This window comes from Crinia signifera, chromosome 6, assembly GCF_055691185.1.
Source record: "Crinia signifera chromosome 6, ASM5569118v1, whole genome shotgun sequence".
Classification (NCBI taxonomy): domain Eukaryota; kingdom Metazoa; phylum Chordata; class Amphibia; order Anura; family Myobatrachidae; genus Crinia; species Crinia signifera.
Genome location: NC_139222.1, coordinates 230,750,226 through 230,776,138, shown reverse-complemented (window position 1 = coordinate 230,776,138; position 25,913 = coordinate 230,750,226). Strand labels below are relative to the sequence as shown.

Here is a 25,913-nt window from a genome sequence, read left to right as displayed (position 1 = left end):
GATCACCTGACTCTCTGGCTATTCCTAACTACAGAAAATCCTCCCCTGCTCCCTAATTGGCTAATGTTTCATCATCATAGCCCCTAGCAAAAAACACACAACTTAAAGTGCAGGCAGCTCAGAATCCTTCGGTAGTTTATGTCACCTCAAGCTTTATCAGCCCTCGGTTTTCTTTACAGTTACAATGACTATTTTTAAGTAGGGAATGATACACACCGAGGTTCCCTCTTCATAAATAGTAGTAAGAACTGATAGACAGGTCAAACCTTTTGCCAGGCAATAAATCAGCAGCAATCATAAAATGATTCTAGACACTACACTACATGCTTGTTGTATGCCTGTGACTCATTTAGGAAGCCCTGACTCTAATAGGACAGGATCTAATTATATCAGGGGACGGTGACACTGGATAGCATAATGCAGGTGGGTAGAACATTATTGAACATTAAGCTCATGCTCCATTCACACTGTGCTAAACAAGATCTAGATTTAGGGATAAAGGATTTATATGCTAATGTGTGGGTATACGGTCGTATTATCGACCACACCGTTGGGTCGACATGCAACTAGTAGGTTCTAGGTCGACATGGTTGAAGGTCGACAGGTGTCTAGGTCGACATGGTTGAAGGTCGACATGGGTTTAGGTCCACATAGCATTAGGTCGACATGGGTTAGGTCAACAGTTAGCAAGGTCGACATGGTTTTTTCACTGTTTTTTGAGCCGACATGCCGACAGGCGGTATTTCATGCCCTACCATCCACTAGGGTGTGGTGGGAGAATAACATAGTGTGCCGAGCGCAGCAAGGCACCGTGCCTGAAGCATTGCGAGTGAAGTGATGCTAGGAACAATGCGAGGGGCTGCGGTTGACTTCCAACTGTTTCCATGTCAACTGTGTCGACAAAAACAGTGGGAAAAATCCATGTCGACAAGACGACCTAACCCATGTCGACCTAAACCCATGTCGACGCTGTCCCATGTCGACCTAGACACCTGTCGACATTCAACCATGTTGACCTAGAACCCTGTCGACCTAGTTGCATGTTGACCCAACGGTGTCGACGTAATGACTGTCGACCTAAGTGTGGTCGATAAAACGATCCACACCCAATGTGTGTGTGTACTACTGCACATGGTCTTGAGTGGAGTTCAGGACAGAGCAGACAGTACAAGCACTATACTGTCCAAGTTCTGTATTCTGTACATTGACTTCGATCCCCATTATGGAAATCCCCATTCGTTTGTAGGTGTGTGCCTTAGAATATGACCAGCAACACAAATAGTCACACGAATAAAGCAACAGACGGCGGCACTCCAAAAGAAATAGACTCCATAACGCTCAAATGAGCGGTATGGAGTCTATATAAAAGTATTTTGAAGTGTTACTAGATCTCTGTGCACCCTGAGCTATGAAGGAAGTAAGAATATTATAAAGTCCCAGGAGCATTATGTGGTGATACATAATGTTATTAAAACCTAGTATTCTGTACTAAGCTACAAGTACCCCAGTATTCTTACTGAGTTTTCTGTGTGCTCCCCAGACACCACTAGACAATTTGCATTGCTCCAATGACACTAAACAGACATTTTTCTGGCAAAAGGCAAGAGGCCAGGCACTGACAAGATATGCATCTCACCATGCAACATTGTGCAAATATTTACACTGCCACAATTCTGTGGAAAGTACAAATTCTAAGCCTCCAGTAAATGCTGTTTGTGCAAGACCGTGATGGAGAAAGATGCTGTGTAGTATAAAAACTATGCTCAAGTATGAAACTAGGTATTTGTGGCACAGCATCGAAGTTGGTTAGGGGGTGTGGCCTATTTGTGTGATATAGCCACACCCCCTACAAAAAAAAGTTTAGGGGAGAGGAGCCACCAGTGTGAACGGTCTCTATCGCTCACATACATCAGGTATGTGCAAACAGAGCAGACTACTGCTTCGCTCAGGGACAGCAGCCTCCCCTGACCTGCTACAGCCCGACACACAGTGTGTATAACACATCTGTATAAAGCAGATTGTATTCAGAACAGTACAATGCAATAACAGTACTTTACATGATTTCTTTAATTTATAGACAGACCACTAAGTGGCGATAGACTGATACTAAAATACAACAGGTTACATTTTTTTTCACGTCATTTTTTTTCAATTATATTTAAAACACTGATGTTACAGTTTTAAAATGTATTTATACTGTAATAAATATTTAGTCTGCAGCCTTGATTTATTTTTGATTGCTTTAAACAAAAGCACATTTATTGTACAATGTAAACATGTGAAGTGCCACTGAGCTTCATTACAAAATTCATAACTGAGTACTTAGTTCATTAGGCAACATTTCATAAAGAGAAGGTTTTTAGAGAGGAATAAAATAGATTTATGCTACATTTATTTATGAACTAATATACTAAATGATGAAACAGACTATTGATGAATCCCAGGATTGAAAAAAAATGGATTGAAAAAAACGTCCCAGGATTGGCTTCCCTGGTGTCGAGCTTTTCCAGCAGATTCAACAGCTCTTCTCAACACATGCTGTTGTATGCTAGGCTGCACTGTGGGGTTTATTCTGGTTCACTCGCAAAGGCAAATGTAGCTTGTGCAGAAAGAATAAGATTTGGGTGTGGTTTTACTTCACACTGAGATCTATATTGCAGTGTAAAAATAAAGCAGTCGGTATTTTCCTTGCACAGAAACAAAATAACTCACCCAAATCTAAACCTCTCTGCACATGTTACATCTCCCCCCCCCCCCCCCTTGCAGTGCACATGGTTTTGTCCATTTGAGAAGGAATTTACCTTTGCAAGTGAACCAGAATAAGGGCCTATGGAGAGGGAGGTGCTTTAAGTGCTATTTTGTTTTGTATTTTATTCTAAGGTTGCATGGCCACACCTCCTGTGATGAGGCCCCACCCCCTGAAATGCACCTGGGCCCAATCAGGCTCTCTACTGACCTGCCACCGGCATAGACTGTGTATGTCAGCCACCCAGATGCCCTCCTGCAGCATTAGCAGTTTAGTTGTATGGTTCTGCTCAGCAGCTTCCCTGCGGCAGTGCCATACCATGCACATCCAATTGCGGGGCAAAAATATCTGTCACATGACCTTTAAAAATAAAAATAACTCAAAAGAAACTAGCAGAGTTTATGAAGTATAACACTTCATATATTACCTTTATATATTACCTAATTATTTCTTTAAAACTATGTATCACACAGATGACATGTAATAGATTCCAATTTACCAAGTTTCACTCATTTTCTCAACTATCTGAAAAATGTGTTTCCCAAGTGCTCAAATTGTCCCTGACTGTTACATAATCTGGGGAATTCTATACACAGAACGACTATGTTTATGTTCCGCTGACATGTACTTTGAAGTTTCCATGGAAACAAAAACCTGGAATTGCTTTAAAAGTCACCATTCTTGATATAAGACAAATTTGGATAGTGTTTAGTAAAACTGAGCATTCACTTTCCATAATAATAACCTACATTTACACAACGCACGGAGACATAGTGCAATGTTCTGAAATTGTTCCGTACTGGTCATAAATGAGGGTGGCTTTTACACACCCCTTCTATTTCTCCCACACAGGTTACGCAGCTAGGGAAAATAACAGATCATAGCTGCTGTTACCATATTTTACAATCAGAGCTGTTGGAGAGACTGATGAATGATTCAGAACGTCTGCGAGGGTCCCTTAAGTGTTATTTTCCTCTAACATTCTACGGACGGCAAAAGTTGGAAAATGTATGAATCGCGGTGGAACATAAGACTGCAAATGAAAATATTGCCACTAAGCTTCATCTACATTTGATCTTATCTCTCATTTAACTTAAGCTGGCCATACACTAGGCAATGTGGATGCAATTTGGGCACTGTTTATTCCAATTGTGGCATTTCAATCGCATAAAAATATCCAAATCGCATGTATTTGACAGCAGGTCCGATGTCTTCTGCGCTCCCCAACAGAGCAGGTGAGTCACAGCTGCTGCATTGGCAATCTGCCAACTTGCAGCCAAGCAAGGCAGGCTCTTGGCATAGCACCCGTGGTAGCGCCTGTCCGTGCACCCTAGGGAGCACTTTGCAATCCATTTGGTCAGGATCACATACGATATATGTCGTATGCAAAAGGACCGCATGCGATATATCACATGCGATCCTGCCGCCTAGGCCCAGTCAGCTCAAGGGGAGATTGCATGCGACTTCTCAGAGGGGAGAAGTCACTCTAATGTATGGGGGCCTTTACTGTAAGCTTTTCATTTACCCCCTCTCGGTGTGGGTCATAGGGTCCAATGTAAAAAGGTCAACAGTCATTAGGTTGACCATTATTGATCGACACACAGAAAAGATCGAGATGCATTAGGTCAACATAAACAAAAAGTCACCTCAAGCAAATTGTCAACAAAAAAGGTCGACATGAGGTTCTTTTTTTAGATGGATGTCTACATGGACACCGTATAAATGTACTGTGTCCCCTCGCATGGCACTATTATATTCCCACTCTATGTCCAGGTATGGATCATAGGATAGACAGCAACTAGATCGACATGCATAAAGGTTAACATGACTGAAGGTCGACATGCATAAAGGTTGACATGACTGAAGGTCGACATGGGTTAGTTCGACGTGGTCATTAGGTCGACACAATCATTGTCAACATGGTCGACAGTGAAAAGGACGACATGGGGGTTTTCACATTTTTTTTGTCCTGAAGTTCAACACAGTTGACATGGAAACTGAAATGTAGCACTGCATCCCCTTGCTGCGCTCGCCATGCTTCCGGCACGCTCAGCACACTATTTTATTCTCCCACCAAGCCCTAGTGAATGGTAGGGCATGAAATACTGCATGTGTCGGCTCAAAAAAAAGTGAATAACCCCATGTCGATCTTTTGAATGTCAACCTTCCCCGTGTCGACCTAATGCTTGTGTCGACCTAATGACACTATCGGCCTAACCCATGTAGACATTCAGTCATGTCACCCTTCCTGCATGTCAACCTTCAGTCATGTCGACCTAGTGGTGTTGACCTAATGCTTGTCATCCTAATGCTTGTAGACCTAGTGACCATATCCCCCCATATCCACTGGAATGGTACAGCATGAACAAGTGAACCCCCACGAGGGAAAATAACCAGTGTAAATCAGGATTACGACTGTCGGGCTCCTGACATTTAGGACTCACTTACTGTGTATAAATGACTTACTCTGTCATTGTAACTAATCAATACCATGAGTTATTGTATGAAAATGATTAAAGCAACATAGGGTTAATACCCCCCTTTTATTTTGAATCAATATTTTTAATGTTTTGAAATGATGAATAAAAAATGTGGGGAATGCTCTGAATAATAAGTAGGCATTTAGTGAGATTCAGGCTACGGGAGACAACCGAGTTCTGCTTCTCACTGTGTCAGTATTGTCAAGTTATCGGATTTCACCTTTAGCTCCCAGTATGATTCCCCTGCCAGGCGGAATCTCTATGCACCAGTTTTATCAAATGATGCTGTAAGGTTTATCACGTAAGTCAGACAGGAAGCTTCTTATAGTTATATGATCTGTCAGCACACATCCGCTGCTGCGACTTACAGTATATACTGATGTATAATACTGTACAAACTACTGTATTTCTCTGTCTAATCAACACATTTTTTGTTTCAATTACATTATATGCGAATAGAAATGAAATGTAAATCAATTTTAAATTGTGAAACTTTACATTATTGAGCGGAAAGCAGTCAGGACGCAGGCGTTCAGTATACCAATGCCGGTACCCCGACTGCCATCAGAAGACTGCCACCGGAAAATTGAAAGGATTAGGATGCCGACACCAGTATCCCAACACCGGCATCCCGAACGGTGACGGTCATGCTGAGGATAGGTGGGTTAAGTTTAAGCACAAGCGGGGGAGTTGGCTGGCTGTGGGACGGGATAGTGTTAATGTACTTGAAAGGAGGGTTGGGGGGCAAGCGGAATATAAGTAAACTTACCTGGACCTGTCCAGATTCCCTCCTTTGGGATGTCAGCTTCGGTATTCTGACCGCCGGCATCCATATGTATCCCGATGGGGCATATGTACTACTGTACATATAATCTACCACGATTAATAACACTCCATTTTCATGGTGTATATTTGAAATTCTAATGAAGATATTCACACTATGTAAGTAGGGAAGCCCACAGGGATAAGGGCCACGATTACCGATGTTCCTGTGAGTTACTTCTGTGGCATTACACTGAGCATGCACACAGAGTCTGCCCGGAATCGTGGCCTGAGCCGGGTGGGGACTCCGGGAGGGGGAACGAAAAATCTCTCATGCTACCATGCCTGAAGATGGTGCAAGTAACATGGTGAAACGAAAAAAAAAAAAAAAAAACTTTTCAGGGTTTAGTACATAGGGGTCAGACTGTAGTCTCCACTGATAATAATGGGATCTGTGATCTGATCAATTAGTATTTCACAGGAGATTTTTGTGAAGCCTCCTGCATTATGCTGTTAGCACATAGCCACACCCACAAACTATACAATGATGCAGAAAGTTTAGTTCTGCATAATTTTATGGTAAAAAGTTTGATAAATAGCCCCCTATGCAATTAATACTACAATTGAGATCTAATTTTACAGCGTCACATTTGGTTTTTACAAAATAATGAGGTGTCTGAAGGGGCATTAAACTTATATTTAAACCTAGATAATTTAATTATGTGCAAAATAATACAAAATTTAATTTTTACTGGTTTCATAATAATTGATAATATAATAATAATAATAATAATAATAATAATAATAATAATAATAATAAAAACATAAAATTGTAACATAAATGCCATAAAAAAGAATAACAGTGTTAACATCTAAATTCCTTTGCAGTTATAGGAATGGAAAGTTGAATTTTCTTAAACCCTTTTAACTGCAATATGCTGTATTTTACAGACACCAGGGGTTTCTATTCAGGAGAAAAAGTTGCTTAGACAAACATGCCGAATCGCATTTTTCTTCAAAAGAAATAGAATGCACAGACGATTTGCTTAATATACTTTCAAATTTGTGAATAATCCAGACAGCGTCACAAATCAAGTCAGGATTAGCATATAAAATATTCTTTTGGTGCAGTACAGTATAATGTCTCACAATAGACAGTCTTTGATAAGGAAAAATAATATTGTCAAATTTACCACTAGATGGCGTACTATCCCAAGTCAATGTTTCAATTAAGTTTGTAAATTTGAGGTCACAAAAATAAATGAAATACTAAATGGATGTTAACGGTACAACAAAACTATCACTATTTACAAACATAAAAATGAATTCCATAAAAATCATAATGAAAAAATAAATAATTGCGTAAGATAGAGGTTGTTATTTATTTATTAACTGTTTCTTATATAGCGCACACATATACCGCAGCGCTTTACAGAGAATATTTGAACATTCACATCAGTCCCTGCCCCAGTGGGGCTTACAATCTAGAGTCCCTACCACATGTACACGCACACACATTCTAAGGTAAATTTTTTGTTGGGAGCCAATTAGCCTACCAGTATATTTTTGGATTGTGGGAGGAAACCGGAGTACCCGGAGGAAACCCATGCAAGTACGGGGAGAATAAAAATCTAACCTTTGCAGTTATACTACATCTTAAATATTCTACGCTGTCTACAGCTACAGTTAATTATATAGCATAGTTTCTGTAAAACACCTGGCTGCATCTTTTGATACTTTTCAGTATATTTTCATTCAGTACACTCCAGTTGCTCCAAAATGCATAATGTGATTAAAAAAAATGAATGCAAATACATATTACAATAATATCAAGATAATAGTGGCATACATATGACTGATTTTTTTTTCCATAAGTGTATCATGCAAAACAAATGCAAAAACACAATGATACATATGCCACATAATTGTGAAGACAATAAACCTGAAAGCACATATGTGATAAGATCATCTTGGCTGGACCGGCATTTAATTAGGAGGTGGATCACAACTGAGTTCTCAGCATGATACTTTTTATCTTGTGGAAAATTTCACAAGGATCCTATTGAGAACAACATAATGGGGGAAATTTACTAAAGCAAATTTGTAAAAAATAGGTGTATTTGTATCCAGAAATACCGTTATTTCTGACATTTACTATCCCGAAAATATGGCAATTTGTATTCGTATTGATAGCACATTAATACAAATACAAATTGCCGTATTTTCGGGATAGTAAATGTCAAAAATAAGTGTATTTCTGGATACAAATACACCTATTTTTTTACAAATTTCCTTTAGTAAATTTCCCCCAATCTGTCAAGATGCAGGTTACTGGAAATGACTGGGTGTGCTGTTAATATTGGGTAAAAAAGTACTAGCATTGTTTTTACGCTTCTGAAATCCTTTAATCTGGATTTATTTATTATAGAACTATAAATGTAAGTAAGCGAGTATCCAAGGCGCCAAGTAGTTTATATTTAGTTTAGGGGTTAAAGTTTGGGCCGGTTGGGAATGAGGTGGAACTGAGCTCCACAACCTGTAATGGTGAGGTGGAACCATAGTTGCCTACCCTGCTGCATTCTGCAGGAGACTCCCTGAAATACCAGCAATCTCCCTCTCTCATTAGTCTAGCAATCTCACTCATTTCATCTAGCCCACATTACACTGTTAAATTAGTGGGGGAAAGGGAATGAGAGACAGACACATTTACATTGAATCATCAGCACCATTTCCCAGCATTTTAGACATACTTTCCTACTTTTTAAACTAGTTTCAGGGAGATTATAGTTGGTAGTAGAATTTTGCACAGCAACCCATTGAGGGGGCGTGTCATGCTCCTCCCAGAGGGCATGTCTAGTTCCATATATGGAAAGATTGTGAAAAGAGATTGTGAACGTGGCATCTAGAAGCGTGGGTGTGTACTGCTGCATCCGAGAGGAATCTTTTAAAATGACTTAAAGGTATGAGCCCCAAAGCAGTTAGTAGGAGCTACTGTACTTGGTAACGTGCTGGGTAATGGTGCTGATGATTCAATGCAAATATATCTATCTCCTTTTTTCCCCAAAAATGTAACCGTGTAATGTGGGCTAGATAAAATGAGGGAGATTGCTAGACTAATGAGGGAGAGAGGGAGATTGCTGTTATTTCAGGGAGTCTCCTGCAGAATGCGGCAGGGTAGGCAACTATGACTTTAGCAAGTATAGTATCTCTTTCTAACTGCTTTGGGGCTCATCTACATTTGTATATAAGTCATTTTAAAAGATTCCTCTCATATGTAGCAGTACACACCTACGCTTCTAAGTGCCACATTCACAATCTCTCCATATATGGAACTAGACATGCCCTTTGGGTGGAGCATGATCCGCCCACCCCCCAATAGGGTGCTTTGCAAAATTCTATTACCAACTATGATCTCCCTGAAACTACAGTAGTTTTCAAAAGTGGTCAAGTATCGATAGAACTACAGTAGTTCAACCTTCACCTTGGCTCTGCACAGTAATTCTAACAGAAAACAATTATAGTTTGCAGGAGGGGAGGGGGGGGGGATAATTAGGTGGCAGAGGGAAATAAGTTCCACCACCTCTTCGGGACTACTTTAAGCCATTCTTCAGTTAAGATGATAGATGGAGTCAGATAGTTGTTATAAAAAAATCCAATTCTGAGGGTTTTTTAATTATTTTTTGAAGTTTTAATAAACCTACTCTTAAATCTACTGTACATTACCAGGCAGGTAAACAATAATAAAAATGTAATAAAAATACCGTTTGCCTGCAAGCTTTTCTATTTCCGTTTTGCTTTTTCTTTATTTATCATGCGAATGGTGGATAAAAAAATCCTAGAAAACAAACCGACCTCCCTGCGGTATATTACACATGTATTTAATAGCAGTATATTGCTGCAGAGATCAGTACAGTCAGCTGTAATCTAGTCGGACAATTTTATTAGGTCCTTTAATAACCAGAGATGTCTGTTCAAGAGTTGTGCATATTAAAAACAAAATGTCTTCACTACTGCTGCGGAAAATTGCAACAAAAGAAAATGCATGTCTGAATTAACTTTTTAAGCACTTTCTATTATTCTGCTCTCTTAGTTTCTGTTCTAAGTGCTGAAACCACTTAGTTGTAATTGTGCCTTGTAGATGCCTACACCCGCTAGGCTCATCAGCACTTAGAGTATACCATAATTGGAAAGTGATCTGTAAAAGATGCCTTAATCAGTGTCAGTATTAACTGATCCGGCCAGAAATTGTTTTTGAATTAACACAGAACCATGAGAGTACACAGAAAACAATGGTATATCTATAACGGATGCAAGGCCCATATCTACACCTACGGCCAGGGACGATGCCGCCACTAGGCAACTTTAGGCATTTGCCTGGGGGCTCCAGCCATTGGAGGGCAGCACCTGGGAGCCCTCAATGGAGCCAGGTGAGCGTTGCCTGCACCAAACACCCACCCGCAAACCGACTTGGCAACAGCCGGCTCCCCCCCTCAATAGAGTGGGTAGGAAATGGGCTTGTCTCAAAGCCCCCCGCACTCGTAGAGTGCGCAGTCGGGGCGGTGGATCCTCCCCCCGGTGGAGCGACTCGATGGCCACAGCTCTACCCCCCTCCCCGTCGCGGTGGCTGCATCATCCCCCACTGGCCTGGGGCGCTGCCTATGGTGGCCATCTTGAGTGACCATAGAGTTAAGGCCCCCATACATCAGGAGCAGCAATGCCACAATTTTACGAACCACCGGCACAGCATACCGGGTCTGCCAATCGGTGGCCAGTGATGATTGTCGGTCCATCAGGAGAGCCTGGACAGTAAACATGTTAAAAATACCTGATTCCTCTCTCCCGGTCATGGTGGGGGAATTGACATTTTTAATAAACTTTATCCGCCATTGCTTCAATGCATCTCTTATGTATGGTGGGCATTACTCAGAGGACTGATTATCAACCTAAATGCATACACAGTGGGCACTGCTATACAAATCCCAGCAGCTGTGCAAAAATATGCAAATGTCACAGCATACTAAATCGCAGCAGATGCATTTGGTATGCCTCTGAATCAGGCCCTTAATTTATAAAGCAAATAGACACAGCTGATGTCACGTAACATAAAGGGAACATGTCCATTTCCACACCACATGCTGGTTTACATGTTTAGACCACAGATAATACAACATTTTATATTTGAATCATCAATCATGATGAGGAGGTGCTTCTATCAACAGTTCCTAGCAGCAGAGCACCATAATTGGTTACCCTGCTGATTGATTCTATTCTGCATCCATGATCCCCACATAGATAAGCCTAGGAGTCCTTGCTCTAAGAAATGGAGCAGAGCCCAAATATGTAGACCAGCGCATTTTGCCTTATGGGAAATTGATGGTAACTGTATGACTACTATCAGGAATTAAACATTGATGGGCGGAACCATCTCTGGTATGCATTTGCGTAAGCGCAAAGGAGCACTGCCACTGTAGTGGGAATTTATAATAAGAACCCAATCATGGTGGCAAGCCATTACTCCCACTCCATCCATGGAAGAACCATTGGACATCAGCCCCTGAACATTGAAGAGTAGAAAACAATGACCATGAATGGCCTAATGGGGATTACCTCTATACTGACAAGCAGGTCAAGGCCTAATGGGGATTACCTCTATACTGACAAGCAGGTCAAATGTTTTCAAATCAGAGATTTATTAAAGTCAAAACTGACATACAAGCTAAAACATCAGACCAACAATCAATACTTTGTCATAGACATCTATAGAAACTGCAGATTTTCTAAGAGTTGGTTTCAAAATTGACCAAAAACCAACTGTAAGAACAACCCAACAATAGACTTTTAACTGACAGGTGTGCTTGACTTCTAAACCAGCTTCTATTGGCCCAAACTTAATTATGATGTCTGTAAGGGACACAAAAAGGTGGTGTACTGTGAAAAAGTGTCTTTAGAATGCTATGGTATGCTCTGCACTTTCCTCAGTTCACCATCTGAGACAGCCCAGGCCTGAATCAGAGGAACAGAAGCTTATTGGGGTACAGATATATCCAGGCTTAAATTACCCACAATGCATATGCACATGCGTACACATTATGGGAGCCACGCAATCACCCAATGAAAAGTCATCCACACCCACAATCATACACACTGCACCAAACGAATTGCGGCTGAGATTTACTGTAGCTTTGGCCAGGATGAGCATGGCTACATCTGTGCCGCAGTGCCTACATAGGCTAAGGATTATCTGTGCATGGTAAAATCTCAATGCATTACCTGCTGGCGAGGTCATATAGCTACTTCAGTCCTTCCAAAATAATGATGCTCTAGGACTTTATCAAGACTGATCTTAAGACAAACACTGCATCATGGGCAAATTGCAGGCTACTAAGCTGTGTACCTACATGGTACAATACATGGTTCTATCACCTGATACCAGCTGAATGGGCAAATGTTTGTATAGGTGTGTACGCAGAAGCGCTGCAGCAACGCTAGCCGATAAAAGGTCTAAACTGCGGAATCGCTAGACTAGATCTCATGTGCTGTGTTGGCCTAACCTTCCAATCCCACAGTAGCCCGTACACGCTGCACCATTTGTAGCAAAGTGTGTACGGAACTCACAGAGGGCTTATAAAGGGGGAAATTTACTAATATGGATTCGTAGAAAAAAGGTGTATTCGTAGGGAGAAATACACCTTTTTTTTACGAATTTGTATTTTCGGGATTTTCTATCCCCAAAATACAACAATTTCTAGTCCTAGGGATGGAACATTCGTATTTGTATTTACAAATACGAATGTCTACACCATCGATAGAATACGACAGAAATCACCATTCAAAAGAATGGTGGTCCCTGATTTACTAAGCAACCGTATAGAAAATACGGCTGCTTTTGTCCATGAAAATACGGCAGAAAAATAGAACACCATTTTCCTGTCGTATTCTCGTTTTAGCCTGCACGGATCAGTCAGATCCGTGCAGGCTGCGGTGTAAAAATAAATAAAATAAAATAAATAAATAAAAAAACAGTGTGGGGTCCCCCCCACAGCCGAAACCAGCACCAGGCTGACAGAGCCTGGAGCCGGTAATTAAAAATCAGGGAACCCGACAAATAGGGGTTCCCTGATTTTTAACAACCAGCCCCAGGCTCCTGCTCTGGGGCTGGTTCCCAAAATACGGGGGAAAAAATGAGTAGGGGTTCCCCCTTATTTTAAGATCCAGCCCCAGGCAAAACCAGCCAGCAGGGTAATGTCACTATTTCTTTATCTTCTTTCTTCTTCTTTACGCTGCCGGGCTTCCGGGACTTTCAGAGCTTCAGAGATGTTTCCTCCTCGACGTCTGGACTAAGAATGATTTCTAGGCAATCAGGAGCCGCCTAGCGGCCAATCAGGAGCCAGTAAAGTCGGCTCCTGATTGGCTAGAATTCATTCTTAGTCCAGACGTCGAGGAGGAAACATCTCTGAAGCTCTGAAAGCCCCGGGAGCCCGGCAGCGTAAAGAAGAAGAAAGAAGATAAAGAAATAAGCCCTGGAAAAGAAGACAGAAGACACAAGACCATCCATGAAGGACCTGGTGAGTAGGATTTCCTTCCACAGGTCCACCATGGATTTTCTTCAGACAGGACGCCGACCCCGGACCCACCGACACCGGAGCCGCCGACACCGGAGCCAGCGACCTACCGACGGGATCAAGATAGGTAAGTATCAGTGTGTGTGTGATGTGTGTATTAAACTTTTATTTAAAATTTGTGTCAGTGTGTTTTGTGTACTATTTTTTTAACTGTGGAACTACAAGTGCCAGCGGGCCCTTTAATGCCCAGCAGGCTGGGACTTGTGGTTCTCCAAGTCCCAGCTTGCTGGGGAGGCTTGCTGGCACTTGGAGTGCCACAGTAAAAAACAATAGTTTAATCTTTTTTTTACACTTGAATCAGCCCGATGCTCACCGCCCAGGGGCATCGGGGACAGCACCAGGCTTCAGCCTGGTCAGGTAAGTCCTGGAGGGGGGGGGACCCCTTTATTGGGGGGTCCCCGCTCCCCCAGGGCCCCTGGCCAGGCTGACTGGTCGGTAGGGATAAATGCTTTGGCCGGGGGGACTTGTATAAAAAGTCTCCCCCGGCTGTGACATTACCCTGCTGGCTGGTTTTGCCTGGGGCTGGTTCTTAAAATACGGGGGACCCCTACTCATTTTGTTCCTCGTATTTTGGAAACCAGCCCCAGAGCAGGAGCCTGGGGCTGGTTGTTAAAAATCAGGGAACCCCTATTTGTCGGGTTCCCTGATTTTTAATTACCGGCTCCAGGCTCTGTCAGCCTGGTGCTGGTTTCGGCTGTGGGGGGGACCCCACGCCGTTTTTTTTTTATATTTATTTATTTTTCTATTTTTTTTTACACATTGCAGCCTGCACGGATCTGACTGATCCGTGCAGACTGCTACAAATAATTTGTATTAGCGGCCGTAAATACGGCCACTAATACGAATTAATACGACATCGGAGGGTTACAAAGCAGTCGTATATGACTGCATTGTAAATTCCCCTCCGGAACACGACTTTGCATACGACTGAAACAGTCGTAGGGAAAATACTAATACGAAAAACTAGGTTTTTCATATTAGTAAATTTCCCCCAATGTGTCAAGCTGTGAACACACTGATTGGCTGACTGTTTACCCTATCAGCCATGTGATCAAAAAGGTGTATACCAGCTTTTGATGTAAATGCAACCACCTGCAGAAATTGGAGGTCCAGACCTTGAATAATCACTAGTTTAAAGTATTTTCATTATCTGTGATCTGTAGAAGGACAGCTGCTAAATAAACACTTCTCTAAAATAATAGCGACATACTACTAATGATAAATACATTTGTCGGTACTTATGTAGTATCTGGGCTGCCGATTTTTTGATTGTATGCCTTAAGTTAAGGCATACAATCAGATGCGATGCGATGCGATATCGCATCGCATCGCATCGCATCGCATGCGACCATCGGATGCGATGACCCGATTTTTCCATAGGAATCAATGTTAAAATGGACTGAGTCCATTTTAACATGGAATTCAATGGGAAAAAGGGGTCCTTTTCATACCCCTACTATCCAAGTGGGCATGGAGTTGGATATAAACCTGTGGCGAGCGCAGCGAGCCACCGAGCCCGAAGCGTGGCGAGCGAAGCGAGCCCCGCGAGGGGACGGTATTCTGTGTCCCCTCGCGGGGCTCGCTACGCTCGCCACGCTTCGGGCTCGGTGGCTCGCTACGCTCGCCACAGGTTTATATCCAACTCCATGCCCACTTGGATAGTAGGGGTATGAAAAGGACCCCTTTTTCCCATTGAATTCCATGTTAAAATGGACTCAGTCCATTTTAACATTGATTCCTATGGAAAAATCGGGTCATCGCATCGCATCGCATCGCATCCGAAGGTCGCATGCGATGCGATGCGATGTACCCGATTTAGAAATCGGCAGCCCAGATACTACATAAGTACCCATTTGTCTCCTGGCAGCTGAATTTTAACACTGTTCTTTGGACAATTTATGGCTTGTGATGGACAAACAGAAAATAGAAGGGTTCAAATTCAAATCAGCCATTAGACCGCAACTAGGAAGATGGGTCTATCTCAGATACCAGTGCAACACTATTCTGCCACCTGGTAAAGAGGGGTTACAAATTTCCCATAGTGTAGTAGACCTCTAGTTAAAATAAAATAAAATGTCATGTATAAGTACACCTTAAAGGCCATCAAACAAGCTTGCAAGTAGATGTTTTTTGTTCTGAAAAGACCACACAACTGTAGATACTTTCAAAATGTATTTCTTGTTAACTAGATGTTACATACTATGTCACTTTCCATTTCTGAATTGAATTTAATATCATTGCAAACATGCAGTTGAAAGAATAGTAAAGTAATTTTTTTTTTTAAACTGGTTTGGAATTAGGGTATTTAAAGCAATATATTTGATTAGGTGCATCATTCATATATAAAGTAGTCAAGTAGGCCTGATGTTGTTGAAGATCAATAATATTTATAGAATGTATTAATGAATAACGGTATCATTAGAGTGGACCTACTGCACTTCACCATTCTATAGCTAACGCACAATACTCAGTAACAACGCAATTAATGCTTCCTTCCGTATAGTATCAATTCCAGCTAAGAACAAACAATATGCATGCATAAGAGCCCGAAATGTCATATAACTTACTTTGCCTTAGCCTCAGCATCTTCATATGCCTTGTTAGAAACATCGTCTAATCCTCCAATCAAATGCTTGAAAGAACTGCAAAAAACACAAAACATAATGTCACAATCAGAACTGCATAAATACCGAAACATAGCACGTAAACAAGACACGCAAGCTTAGGTTTGCCAGGATCTTCAAATATTCCGTCCATGCCTTTTATCTAAACACAGATAGCAGATTATATGAGATTTCATTCTATGCAGAGTACTTCTCCAGTCTGCTAATGCCTTTGCAAGAGGTCTTGGAAACAAGTAATTGTGCAGCAAAACTGGGCGTTCAAATGTTGACATATTCACTAAATTATTCATTTTTCTCGATCATACACTGATGAAATTATCTGCAGCTGTATTTATACAACTGAGCTTCACAAACTATAATCTACGTAATGTCAGATCAGCTACAGTATATGAAAGCTACATAGTGTCAGGGCAGACTAGAGGGTGGCAACTTTTTAGAAATACAGTAATAGGTTCTTTCCTGGCTAGAAATGACTAAATATAAGGGTATGGGATTTGTTGTTGATACTGAAGTCCATAGTCAGTGAATGTAATGTAGTGAGGTGTCTAGTTATCATAATGTATAGGAAGCACTTGACAGGCCAGGCAACAGGAAGGACAAACGGGACATATGAGGTGGTGGGGGGCCCCCACAGATATCATTGTATGGGACCTCAAGATTTCTGTTGCCACCCCTGACTATAAAGGCTTGTTACATGATTTGTCCATAAAGCAACGTTTAGCTATTTCTGTTGTTTTATTTATTCTTTGAGAAGATAAGGGTCTTGATATCAAGAATTGTTGTGTTGAGTCTATATTTTATGTATGTTTCTGTCTGTATTTCAGAGCACCATGCCTGAGACCCACTAAAACACCTTAAAATGATCTTCCAGTCTGCTGCTGCATCCAGCTCCTCGTTGCTTTGTATCATACTTTGGGCGGAGGCAGCACGGCAGGGAGTTAGGGGGTGTGACCAAGCGGAAGTTGGGCTTGCCATAAATGTGTCATCATGGCTCCTCCCTCCACAAGACAGTGCATAATCTTATGACTCTACTATACTGTATAAATAGACTTTGAAGAAACTAGTATTATCATTATATACCGGAAGTGCAAGTCAGCCCTAGTGACCATATGTTTACAGATGTTAGGTACAGTAATTAGGTTGACCACTGTTGGTCGACAGGCAAAAGGGAATAGGTTCTCACAAGCAATGGTTTACACATGAAAAGTTTGATATGACTTTTTAAAACTTGTTTTTCATTCAGATAACTTGTTCATGCTTGTGCCAGACAGAGCAAGGAAACATGCCCGAAGCATTTTGAACAAATCGAGAGGGTATGCATCACACTAATTGGGGGTCAAAGTTGACAGATTTCGATGTAGACACAAAAAATTGAAAAACGCATGTCATCCTTTTCACCTGTTGACCATTTTTATTAGTGTTCATTCTAGCACCCGCCAACTTTGTAAACCAATGCAGTTTACTTGACCGGTGCACTAGAAACAGGCTGATCTGGGAAAGAGCTGGTCTCCCTGAATATACCTGGGCATGCCTTTGCTTTCCCTGACACTCCCAGAAAATGGGCGGTTCCCAAACACCAGCTTCCTATTAATTATGTGTCAAATGGACTCCCAGGGATGGAGCATTCTAGGAAACTGTCCCTGCATGCGAAAATTTATACATTTATTCAAATATTGCAATGCAAATTAAGGGAAGCTACGATGCGGGCTGTGATAAATAGGAGGGAGGGATGGGGCGGGTGAGGGCGGTGCCGGCACTGGGTCATGGGAATGACCGGCGTTTTTTGGGTGCCCCTGTGAAAACAATGGGCATTTCCATGGAAAGGTGGCAGGACCAAGTCTGCCGGGGGTGGGCTGCTGACATCACACAACGTCAGCCACCTGCCCTGTCTTCGGCCCGGCGCCTTTGAATATAAGTCAGTCTCCACTGACTTATATTTGCGTAACTCAGGAGAAATCATTCGATGGATGCGACCATCAAAGGATTCCTCCTGCTGAGGGTACATGCAAAGGGATTTGTCTTCGTAACACATCCCCCCGCATGGTTGCATCACACGCGAGCATTGCAGCTTAACGAGTCAACTAGAATCACCCCCTTAATACGAACTGAATGAACAACTGAAAAAATGACATAAAAAAAGAACATTCAAAATGGCTTAAATAGACTTAAATATTTGTGGCATCGTCTGAGAAAAATGAAAATGATTACATGCAAATTGCCTTTACAATCAAAACGTTTTGTTAGGAGATGAATCATTTAAAGTAAGCACTGTTTTGTCTCCTGCTGTCCTGCTCGTTAACAATTTGTGATGGAATTATATTGTTCTGAGAGTGTATAGAAATACAAGCGTTTTATAGTCTAATAAATACGGGCAATTATTTTTTATGCCTTTAATTTTATTATCACCAATACTGTGAGGAAGAATCAATGCGGATTGTCATAATGGTGTTATTTTTAAGGAACATAGGGGCAGATGTATTAAGCCTGGAGAAGAGATAAAAGTGAAAGGAGATAAGGCAACAGCCAATGGATTGTGTATGAAAATGACAGTTGGGAGTTGATTGGCTGGTGTTTTACCTGATCTCCACTTTATCTCCAGTTTATGTCTCACTTCTCCAGGTGTAATACATCTGCCCCACTGGCCCTGCGGTCCTCTGCATGTTAGCACCAGGGACCGATGGTGACGTACTGCATATGAGCATATGTGCAGGCACCTTTACTGACCTGCACAGTCGACATGACGCTCACATGGGGGGGGGGAGGGGAGAGAGATGGGCGGCGGTGGTGCAATAGGGTATGGGAACGCCCAGCATACCATGGGCATCCCCATGCAAATGCGGCTGTGACACAGTGTGCCGGAGGCGGGTGGCAGTTGTCACATACTGCCCTCCAAAAATTCGGCCTCATCATCGTATGATTTCTCCTGCTGCGGCTACATGCAAGGAGATGTGTTTTCATAACACATCCCCTTGCATGGTTACGAGGGGATACGGGGGGGTTCCGTTGGTACTGTATTTCTTGGGCGGGTTGCGTTCATCTCAGTTTCCTGGAATATCAGCATTCCCCTGTGCATTACATCTCAGAGTGTAGCACCTTGCCACAGTACAGGCTGAATGGTACCAGGCAGAAGCCATCCTATCGTCTATTGCAGATGTTTGCAGGGATCCTGGTATACTGTAGAGCCAATTAACTAAAGGTGCGACACACAGGTGCTGCTTTACATGTAGGTGCCCCTTCAGGGCTTGGAGCCTGGAAGCTGGAACCTCCATTGCCTCTAGGAGTTATGCCCCTGTACTGTAAAAGTTTTAGCACTTTTTACCTATAAAATGCATTCATGTATCATGAACTGGGTGCACAAACAGCTTCTGCTTATTAAAACAATATTTAGCATTCCTATATTCTGTATGTAATTGCAACTGTATCTGCTTACCAAATTATGTTACCACTGTGAAACATTGTAGATGGTTTTACCATCAATGGTGGAGATGCAATGGTTTTCAACCATCACCCCAACCCCAAATTATTTACTTAGTGCCAGGTCAAAGAGCCTAACTCTTTCCCCCAATCCACCTACAAAATCCCGCCCCCAGGTGCTTATTGGCCTGCAGCCAAATGCACAATAAAGCAGGGATGACATCTGTGGATAAACCTTTGATGGTTCCCCTGTGGATGGTTTCATACCGTCAAGGTCTAACCACCAATGGTACAATCAATGGTTAACCCACCCGATGGCCATCCATATCTAAAACACTGTCCTTATAGAAGCCTATATGGACTGTGACCTGCCAAAAACGTATCTTGCCAAAAGCTAACCCCATCTTTTGATAGCATTAGCCATTGTAGTCTATGGGATATAATATTGCATATTTTATTCAGAGACAAATCCTCCAGATTCCTCTCTGGCTAGGGCCACTTGCATAGGTGTTGCCAGACAGCCACTTACAGTAAGTGCGATAGCTCTGCCAGGTCCAAATCCAAAATCACATGTTATACTGTAGCTTGATGAGGGTCCTTTTGTCCCTGGCTACTGTACTATACAATTTGTATGTTACTTAATTGCTATCCTTCTAATAATAGTACTCAGCGGGGATACCACCAGTCATGTATTTATCAGTGTCCTGGCTCTAACATATTGCATTAGACCTCTGATGTTCTTCTTTGGCACCTGCCTGGATCACTCCAAGCAGCACTAAGTCTTGTAGTAAGATATGCTGCATTGGATCTCCCGCGCTGTGAAGAAAGCCAAGTACCACCAAAGGTGAATGGCAGAGTGCCAGGATATATGTCAGTGCCGAAATGCTGCTAAACACACGGACGATGGCATTCTCGCTGAGCATTATTACTGCAGAGGGTGGGGGTACTGTAAAACATACATTTTAGTGTGGAAGCCCCTTGTAAGCAGCTAGAAGGAATGTTATTGTTTGGCCTGGTGGAGCAATAGATTCGGTTTAAAGAAGGTGTAGGTGAATTAGCACACTGAGAAGATTGATGTAAATGGTCACATGTTATCCTTGCCCATTAAAAACTGTAAATGGATGCTTCACATCCAGCCTGTACGAAAGCAAAGCATGCTGGGACAGTAGAAAATGCTGACATTAATTAGTGTATTAATATTTCAAGGTGAGTCTTAAGAGCTGGTTCATGTATTTACAGCACTTTATCAGCATAGTGCATTCACTGGATTCTGAGCAAATGCATCGTGCTTTGTAATTCCAGGATAACCACCAAGTTATACCTGTGCTTACACTCAACACAATAACAGCTTCAGGAGCCGCAAAGGCAGAGTGAACACATGAAACAGACACTTATTGGGTCTCAGGATTAATAAAGAAGAAGTCGAAGTGCCTCAAAATATTGTACTGCACATTTTACAAATGTATGCAGTACACTGTCCTCGTAGTCCCCTGCAAAATGTACTGCGCTTGTCATTTTATAGTCCTTATGGCTATTTGAGTGTCAGACCCCTGTGCTACAGAAATATGTGACAAGCCTGTGTCCCTTTCCCCAGGGCAGTTGGTAAATGACCTTTCACACTCAGGGGGAGCAACAAGGCCAGGGGCCTTGCAATTTGACTATCCACACAACCACCGGTTGGCGTTAGTAACCAGGTGGCGAGCGAAGCGTGGCGAGCCACCATGCCCGAAGCGTGGAAAGCGGAGGGTCCATTTGGGCTCCTTCTTCAGACCTTGCTAATCCCTCTGTCCTGCCCTGTCATGTGACAGGTGACAGGTCCTTAGACCTAGTCCTTTCTCTACCCTACCAGATTTCTCCCACTTACTGTATATTACATTGGAGTCGAACATACATCAATGCTTTTTAATATATATATATATATATATATATATAGATAGATATCTATATATCTATCTATAGATATATACACACATACATATATATATATATATATATATATATATATATGTATTTCAATTCGAGCACAGTGTTAATGTGCTTAATATGCAGCTCCCCATTATTTTCACTAAAATGTCCCCCTTTCTATAAAACACATAATAATAGGTATATAGGGTACAAGGTACAAGCACATTATGGGCCAGATGCACTAAGCTTCAAAAGTGATGAAATGGAGAGTGATAAACAGCCTGCCAATCAGCTCCTACCTGCCATGCCACAGACTGTGTTTGAAAAATGTCAGGCAGGAGCTGATTGGTTGGTTGTTTATCACTCTCCATTTTAGCTTAGTGCATCTGGCCCACTGTATTTCATAATACACAAGCATCTGCTTTCCCATATTAGCATTGGGTCCTTATATGGCTTACCTTCCACAGTGTAACCGTCATAGTGCGCCCAACATGGATGCCTCAACTTGTACACTTGTCAATGGGATGAAAATACATGGTCCTGAGTTTTGGGACCCTACTCTACACAGCAATCACTTCCATTTTGTGTCATTTCTTCTAGGGATAACCTATTTCCCCCAGGGTAATCCCACAATATGCCTGCCTCACCTGGTACCAGCCATTTGTTGCTGTACTACCCAAATCCTATGTATTATGTGCATTGTTTTGATGTCTGTAATGAGCCTTGAGTCCTGTTGGAGAAAGTACGCTATATAAATAAAACTTACTTATGTAGGGTACACACCAGGACGACCCGATCACGATGCACATCGTGAGCGGGTCGTCAGTGTCTCGTCCGACCCGCTCACGATGATGCGGAGAGCACGACCCGCTCATGATGTGCACCGTGAGCGCGTTTCCGATCCGATGGCGACCCACTCCCGGGTGTATGGTCGTTTCCAGATCCTACCTGCTGCAGGTAGGATCTGAATAATGACCATCCGACCTGCGGTGCCGCGCATCCAATCAGAATCGGACCACACCAGGACAGAAAACGGCCCAATCACCACACAATCTACATCCAATCGGTCGGAAATGGACCTAGATTGATGGGATCGGACCCTTGTCATCCTGGTGTGTACCCAGCAATACTCTTACTTTTTTTTATTAGTGTGAAGTAAAATTGTACTTACTCTCTATCAATGACGAGACAAGTCACAGCCTCAGCAGAGATGACATTTGCTGTCCGTATATCTTCCCTGGAAGAAAACAAATGAGAATATTACTATTATCTTTATAATAAATTAATTTTTTGATATATTGAAGGTTACATGTCATACAGTAACTGAAATGGTAATGGCATATACAATACTTTTCCTCTGTCTGTTAATAGACACAGAAATACTCTAACTTTGCTCATTTACACAAATAGTTTTCCACACGTTTACATGGTATCTTACAATGATTTTCATGGAGTCAGAGTTGGAAAAGCTCTAAAAATGGTCTACAATATTGGTTATTATCTCCTTAGGAGCTCAGTTTTCGACCAGTACAATATTTATTGGCAGAACAGTTCCCAAACCTCCCAAGTCATAAGTGTCCCACACAGAACTTCTTCCCCAAAAAGGGTGTGTGGTATTGGCGGTACTTGTTTCCTAGAACGGCCACAATCGCGGGCATCGTGTACCTTAAAGTTAAGGTACACGATGCCCGCGATGGACCCGATTTCCTTTGAAATCAGGTCCATTTTGCCGGCAAAGGCAAAATCGGGGGCATCGCGTCGGTCGCGTGCATTAACATGGCCCCCGATGCGACCAACGCGATGCCCGCGATTTGCCATAGGCTTCAATGTTAAAATATTTTTCACATTGAAATCGGGAGCATCGCGTCGGTCTTGTGCCATTATAATGGCACAAGATGAGATGGACTTGATTAAGTCCATCTCACATAGGAAACAATGTGAAATGGGCCAATATGACCCATTTCACATTGTATATGGCCCCGTCGCCACCCCACGATTGACGCCAACCCGAAGCGTGGCGAGCGCAGCGAGCCCGCGAGGGGCGGCGGTGTGCGTCCTCCGACCTTTTCATACCCCTACTATCCACGTCGGCGTGGAGTTGAGAATATAAAGTGTGGCGAGCGCAGCGAGCCCCTGCTGCGCTCGCCACGCTTCGGGCTCGGTGGCTCGCTGTACTCGCCACACTTTATATTCTCAACTCCACGCCGACGTGGATAGTAGGGGTATGAAAAGGTAGGAGGACGCGCACCACCGCCTCTCGCCGGGCTCGCCACGCTTCGGGTTGGTGTCAATCGTGGGGTGGCGTTCAGGGGGTAAAATTGGGGGTCTGGGGAATAGTTTACATTGAATCCAATGTAAAATAGGGTCCCAGGGACCCTATTCACATTTGCCTTAATGTAAAAATCGGGTCGATCGCGTCGGTCGCATCGCATGCGATTTGGTCGCATGCGATGCGACCGACGCGATTTTTCCGACACGATCACCCCGATGCAAATCGGTGTGGCCGTGCTAGGAAACAAGTACCATATTGGCAAAAGAGGATAGGATGACACACCCACCAGCCATGCCTCCCATTTTGTGTCACTGTGGGGGGCATGCCCAGCGTTCTGGCAGCTGCTGGCATGCCTCTAGTCCCTCTATCTCCATTAAATAGATACTATGTGCATGCCCATAGTTACTATTCCCTGCTGCTGAGCAAACCAGCCAATGACAGCGAGTCTTCCAATTGCCACCCCACCGCGAAATACTGCTGTCTGTGGATGGGAAAATAGGAACAGTTGGGAGGGACGAAATCCTTTTTTTATATAGACTATATATACTATATGTGTCCTTTTATACTGTGGCCCAAGATGCACCAACATTTGTAAATGTTTGATTTTACAGCGACTGACACCAGCCCATGAAGGATGCATAATTATCCTGTAACTAGCTATAATCTGCCCCAATCTGAGTGCAGTTTTGTACAGTACTTCAGAAGAGATACATATAGATGACCGTTGGTGGATATATATGCGTTCAGAATACCGGTGCTGGCATCCCAATGCAGGGAATCCTAACAGAGGTCAGGTAGGTATAGTTACCTTCCTCCTTCCCCCTAGTATAGCAATACTGCTTCCCGCATACTTATGTCTGGAATGCCAGCAGTCAAGATGCTGACGCCGGCATCTTCGGCGATGTCAGCTGGTCCGCTGGAGGTAGTTGGGATGCCTGCTCAGTACTGTGACTGCTGGTATCCCATGTGCAGGTCCTACAGTATATACAGGAACAATGATTACAGAAAGCCCCTATGCAGATTCTCTGGTGCAGTGATTGAGCTCTCAGACCCACAAGCACACACACAGCAGACTTGGTAAGAAAATCTTCATGTAGTGGCCGCTGGCCAGCCTATGGGGAAGGGGGATTTCCAGGCAACAAAAAACTTCCCTGTGTTTTCCTACAAAATAGCCTCATTGTAAACATTGTGGGCGGGATGTTCTATCACGAAAATGCGGTAATAATTGGGGGTTTTCAATGCATTTGGTATGCACGCTGGGTTACCAATGGGCTTCTTTTAGTAACCCCCACCGCCTTGCACTGACCCCAGTTGCCACACACTGCCCACGCTGCTCCCCCTCACCTGATGTCTGGGCAGCCTCCAGTGACCTCCTCCTCTCTAGCACTGTACTTCCCCTTCAGGATGCAGGGAGGAGGACAAGGAATGAGCCCACAAAGTGCCTGCACAGGAGGAGGCAAAGAGCCACCAGGGACCCACTGACACGATGCCGGCTGCTTGGCAAATGGCAGCTCTTAATGCAGGAGCTGTCCTTTGCAATATTAATTGCATATCTTAGTACATATGTGATTATTATCTATGCCAGTGGTTCCCAAACTATGCGCCTAGGCTCCCTGGGGTGCCTCGGGACACTTGCAGGGGTGCCTCGGGTTGGTCGTCCACGACCAATTCAAATTTTTTATGATCAATTATTTCTGGACAAAACCAGTGCTGGTGGCTGCCAATCATGAAATGTGTACAATCAATACCAAACCCTGCCCTTTACCCCATAACTGAACCTAAGAAGCACATATAAACACAATCTACTTAATTCATACTTGCCTACCTGACCCTCTCCATGAGGGAGAAAATGCTCTGTTCCTGGACTTCCCTGGTAATGTATGATTGTCATCACCTGTGGTGAAACACATTTCTTTATCAATGAACTCTTACCACAGGTGCTGGCAACCATACATTACCAGGGAAGCCCAGAAACAGAGTATTGTCTCCCTCATGGAGAGGGTCAGGTAGGCAACTATGACTTAATTTGATATATATTTTTTGGGGCCTAGGAGTGCCGTGGAAAAATTCTGATACTCTAGGGTGCCG

General features: G+C 42.9%; 1 protein-coding gene across 7 annotated transcripts in view; it reads right to left on the bottom strand.

Moving 5' to 3' along the window:
- The window catches only part of PRKG1 (protein kinase cGMP-dependent 1), a 983,026-nt gene that overhangs the window by 58,716 nt on the left and 898,397 nt on the right, over window positions 1-25,913 (bottom strand). For all 7 annotated transcript variants that reach the window (XM_083149086.1, XM_083149090.1, XM_083149085.1 and 4 more), the window contains 2 exons: window positions 22,725-22,790; window positions 16,178-16,252 (listed from right to left, as the gene is read on the bottom strand). In XM_083149086.1, coding sequence (XP_083005212.1) covers window positions 16,178-16,252; window positions 22,725-22,790 — 141 coding nt within the window. The remainder of the gene's footprint in view (window positions 1-16,177; window positions 16,253-22,724; window positions 22,791-25,913) is intronic.